General features: G+C 57.2%; 1 protein-coding gene across 1 annotated transcript; it reads left to right on the top strand.

The window, feature by feature from the left end:
- The first annotated feature begins 1,993 nt into the window (after window positions 1–1,993).
- On the top strand, window positions 1,994–3,033 carry LOC124667912 (probable WRKY transcription factor 50). Its single transcript, XM_047205144.1, has 3 exons — window positions 1,994–2,329; window positions 2,427–2,564; window positions 2,655–3,033. Exons 1-3 carry the CDS (start codon window positions 2,019–2,021, stop codon window positions 2,917–2,919), a joined length of 714 nt encoding a protein of 237 aa, XP_047061100.1. The 5' UTR covers window positions 1,994–2,018; the 3' UTR covers window positions 2,920–3,033.
- Window positions 3,034–4,959: the final 1,926 nt, after the last annotated feature.

Raw genomic sequence — 4,959 nt, 5'->3', positions numbered from 1 at the left:
GATGATCATGTTGTGCATGATCACACAAGCCTGCATCACCTCCCACATTTGGTCGTGAGACCAGCTTAGAGCAGGTACGGACAATGGCAAATTGTGCTTGAAGCACACCAAATGCCCGCTCGACATCCTTCCGCAAGCCTCCGTCGTAGCAAAGTGAGAATTCTTCGACCGATGGATTCGAGATTGTTTTGACAAAAGTGGCCCATTTGGATATATACCATCGGCTAGATAATAGCCTTTGGTACATTGGTGGCCATTGATCTCCCGAGTAGCTTGAACGACTGACGAGCGCGAGCCGCTGCCAGCCGGCCGTCGGCCGCCGGCGGCATGCGGGCCGGAGGGAACCGCGGCAGGCCTCCACATCGGATGAGGCCGCCCGCGGCAGTATGCGTGCCAATCGAACCGCAGCTCGCCATCCTCTGCCTCATCGAGCTCCAAGCCGGAGATCCTCTGCGAGGAGTGACCCGTGACTCTTCGCGCCGCCTCCGATGCATCTCTCGACGGCGGCAGGAGCACATGCGAAATGGCCGCAGCTCCATGCGGCCATTGCGCAGCCTCCGAAATGGAGGAGTGCGGCGCGGCGAGAGGTGGAGGAGTGCTCGAAGGGCTGGGAGCTCTACGCCCAGCCCTCCGGGCGCGACGTAGGAGTCGAGCAGTCGAGCGCGCGCGGCGGATAGTCATGACGGCCGTGCGCATCCGCGCCGAGCCGAGGACCGCCGCCGCATGGAGCCTCGGCGGCGAGTGTCGTGAGCGACGGCAGCGGCGCCGCCGCGCAGGCTCGATGCGCCGCTGCCCGGCACGAGAGCCACAGCGCGCGCCTCTGGCACGGAGGCGCGCTCGCGTCGGCGTGTCGCCGGCGACGCGACGCCGGTGTCCGCAGTCGCGTGACCCTCGCTCGCCGTGGCGAGGCAGCCTCCTCGTGGCTCTCCGTGGCGCGGAGTCCACGGCAGCTGCTCCGAGCCACGACGCACAGCGCCGCTCGCGCCGGGCAGTGGACGACGCACCGACGTGCGCGCGAGGCGAGCGGCCCGACGGCGGTGCTGGAGGCGCGCGCACGGCGGCGGCCACACGCGCGGCGGAGCCAAACCCTAACAGAGGGTTTTTAGTATAAGTTTAAATGCTTAAAAGCCGCATATCAGGGGCTTCGTTTGGTAGGTAGTTGCCGCAAGGATAGGAGCTACGTATAAAGTGGCGCCAAAATAGGGCATATGTTTTAATGCAAATAGTCGCTTAACATGTTGGAGCTTGTCTCGCTTTTATTGTTCGGTGTTTCCGGAGCGTCTCATGGACGGGATGCGCTCCGGGCGCTGGACACCGTGTCGGCGCGACCTAAACGGACGCTGGCGGACGCGGCGGACGCTTTTGTCCGCGCGCTCCAAATCGCTGGGCGGCTCGAGACGCGACCAGGAGATGCTCTTAGTTAGCCAGCCAGTGGACGCCGAGTGTGCGTAGCCATCGGCATTATCGATCCTTGCGAGCATTCGACCAACCATTCCATGTACTAGCACGCTTGCGCGGTTCGGCTGAAAACGGAAGACCAGTCGCTGTCTCCTCCCTTGACCGCTGGCACCGGGAGCACGGCGTCGCTCTACCTCTGGCCTCCGCGCAGCCAGGCGAGCAGAGCGGAGCAGGGGTTCTTGCCGTCAAAGTCGTCGGTCCACGGCGACGACCGGCGCCCTACGTGCCTTCGCAGATGGATCCCACTTGCTGCAGCTAGAGCGGATCGATGGCCGAACAGAAAGCGAGGGTACCACAGCCTCGCCGTCCGTCGCGTACGTCTTGGTCGTTGTCGTTGTCGCGAGTCCGGAGACGCGCGGCAGCGGTCGACATAGCAGCGGGTTTTCCAGGCAAAGTCTTGGCTCGTGTGCTCCCACTGCGCTACGTGCGTCATCCGTATGAACATGGAACCGGCTCCGCGTGCGTCATCCTGGTCGATTGCCGTCCGTTTTTATAGCTCTGAGCTGATCAACAGGAGTCACTCCATAAAGCTGCGGTTGGCTGGTGGACTCGCCGTCGCCATGTCCTCGTACTCGTCGCTCCTCTCCATGCGTCCCGTCGATCAGATTGGCGGGTATGTGGACGACGGCTACAACGACGCCGACGACGACTTGGTGCTTGCCGCTAGCTACCTATCGTCCTTCGACTTCGACCTCGGCGAGGAGTATGTTTCCCTGCCGCGGGCAGCAACCGCAGCCACCTTCCACGCAGAGCAGCCGGCGCCGGCGCCGCCCCTCGGTCACTCACCGCAAGCCGACGCCGACAGCTACAACAGCGGCAAAGCAGCAAGTTCGAGTTCAGATGGACTCTCCTACCAAGAAAGTATCAGCAAGTAAGCGATCGAAACTCTGAAGAATCTCTATGTTCACGAGTTCGTGATTCAGGCAGACAGGGACTCAACTTGACTGTGCTGTGGTCGAATTCTCCAGGAGCTTCACGAGCGACGGCGCGAGGAGCAAAGGCAGCAAGATCGCGTTCAAGACGAGGTCGGAGGTGGAGGTGCTGGACGACGGCTACCGGTGGAGGAAGTATGGCAAGAAGATGGTCAAGAACAGCCCAAACCCAAGGTACGACTATGACGTACGTATTCCTTACGGGATATGCCAGTTTGGCGGACGCATTTTGGTTCTCTTCTCTGAAACGCCGTTCGATCGAAGGAACTACTACCGCTGCTCCAGCGAGGAGTGCCGCGTGAAGAAGCGGGTGGAGCGGGAGCGGGACGACGCGCGCTTCGTCATCACCACCTACGACGGCGTCCACAACCACCCGGCGCCGCTGCCGCCGCGGGGGTGCGCCGGATACTCGCTGGCGCAGATGCACGGTCTCGACACCGTGAAGATGCACGCCGTCGGCGCAGGGGATGGCGGCCTGCAGGGCTCCACGCCCGTGACGGCGCCGCGCACTGTGCAGCGTGACGACTGACAGTTAACAGGTGCTTTGATATGTACCAGAGTCAGACTAATCAATATTTACTTGTAATACGGCAGCTTTTATTTGATTCTGCTAAATACTGTATATACGATTATACGGACGGAACTGGTAGTGGGCATATCCAACGGGAGATGCAAACGGACCGTTTGCGTTTGAGCAGATCGAAAATGCGTTGGGACCCTGCTCTAGCGGGACGACGCAAAGTGACCGTCCGTCCACGGTGACGTAGGGTCCTCCTTTTCTTACCCGGTCCGCACGTCAGGGACAGCGAAATCGACTGCTTTGATTTGCTTCTTTTTTCCCTTCTTTGCTGCTCTAGTGTCACGCCACCACCCCAACCCCACCCGCCGCACCGCCGCAGTACACATCGTCTGCTCGGTCCTCGCCGCGCCGGAGAACAGGATTTTAGTCGGGGTAGGCTCAGACGCGCACCTGTTGCCTGTTTGGGGGCCAAACTTCGCCGGTTGCGTCGCCTGGCCTCGTCGCTCACGACCTGTTCGGTCAATTGCGCCGGTAGGTTTCTTACTCGTGATTTCGGCGCTATTGTGCGTGACCATTGATTCGCAGTTGCTACCCACGTAGATGGATATGCGGCAGATGCTGGAAAAGTTCCGCGAGGTGGTCGTTGACTCCTCTTCCGACGAGGAGTCCGATCAGTCGACGCACACAATGGCTACTGCTGCAGCCTCCTTCCTCCACGAGTACAATGCCAGCCAGACGTCGGTGCACCGGGGCTCTCTGAAGGGTCACTCAAAAAACCTGGCGCACAACAGAGTGGAAGGGCACCTCCGGCTCCACAAGGACTACTTCTACCGCACCAATCCGGTGCTCCCGGAAAAATTGTTCCAGCGCCGGTACATGATGTCGAGAGACCTGTTCATGGTCATTCTACGGGGCGTCAGAGTCTATGACCCCTACTTCCAATGCAGGCCTGATGCAACATGTGCGCTAGGCTTCATCTCTTACCAAAAATATTCCGTAGCTATTCGCATGCTATCATGGAATGGCTGCTGATATATTCGATGAGTATCTTCGAATGGGTGAGAGCACCTGCCTTGAGTCCATGTACCCGGCAAGAACATGGTCGCTGAAGACCATGCATGAGGTGATGACATGTTGCGTGATCATGCACAACATGAACATTTAGAACGAGCGTCCTAATGGCCGCAATGAGGACCAATGGAATTCCAAGGTGAGGTGGTTGCGCCAATCCCTGGGGCATTACCCTGGAAGGAGTATCTACATATGAATGTAGAAGCCACTGACGAGATCGTGTGCAAACGCCTACATACGGATCTGATTGAGCAGCAGTGCGCATTGGCTGGCCGTGAAGACAATGCCTAGAGGAATACCATCTTATTTTCATGTAGACTTTAATTTTTTGGATGTAATAACTAAGACTTCTTTGAGCCTGTTTATTTTGTTGTTTTAAAACATCCCAATTTATGCCGACGCGCAAATGCCTCGGTTCGCTGGAGGCGCCCCCAGGCGCAAACGGACGCGCGGACAAAAACGGTCATTTTCGCGTCCGCCAGGCGAAGCAAACGGACGCGCATGGACATTTAGGCGTCCGAAATGCATCGCCCGTTGGAGATGCCCTAAAAGGAATTGAGAACCAACCGCTGGCTGCTTTCTTCACACTACAAAGAAGCCCGCCGTTGGTGCAAGTGTTGACGGATTGTAAGATCATGATGTATCTAGGATCGGCCCCTCGCAGCCGTGGTAAAGATCTACTCTGCTTGATTGTATTATTGGTGAAAATCAAATTTGGGTTGATCTAGAATCTGTTTCAAAGTTGCCACTTTGGCTGCTTTTTAAATTCATTTGAATTTGAATCAGCAAGGTTGGTCACCACCAAGTTGTTCACTTTTATGAGTACTATAGATCTGTGCAAAAAGATGAGAAGGTTTGGTTTAGAAAATAATAACCACAGGGGCTCAAAGTGGGCATCATGTTAAAAATGTCACATATGACCATTATCACATGTGCTAGGGTTTTTCATTTTCTTTTCTTTTGTTTTGATTTTCTTTG

Source organism: Lolium rigidum, chromosome 6, assembly GCF_022539505.1.
Source record: "Lolium rigidum isolate FL_2022 chromosome 6, APGP_CSIRO_Lrig_0.1, whole genome shotgun sequence".
Lineage (NCBI taxonomy): Eukaryota > Viridiplantae > Streptophyta > Magnoliopsida > Poales > Poaceae > Lolium > Lolium rigidum.
The sequence above is the reverse complement of the archived record's forward strand: the minus strand, read 5'-3'. Positions and strand labels throughout refer to the sequence as shown.

Coding starts and splice junctions, on each gene's coding strand:
- LOC124667912 (XM_047205144.1), top strand. CDS start 2,019: ATGTCCTCGTACTCGTCGCTCCTCTCCATGCGTCCCGTCGATCAGATT. Junction 2,330..2,426: donor TACCAAGAAAGTATCAGCAA/GTAAGCGATCGA, acceptor CGAATTCTCCAG/GAGCTTCACGAGCGACGGCG. Junction 2,565..2,654: donor AAGAACAGCCCAAACCCAAG/GTACGACTATGA, acceptor GTTCGATCGAAG/GAACTACTACCGCTGCTCCA.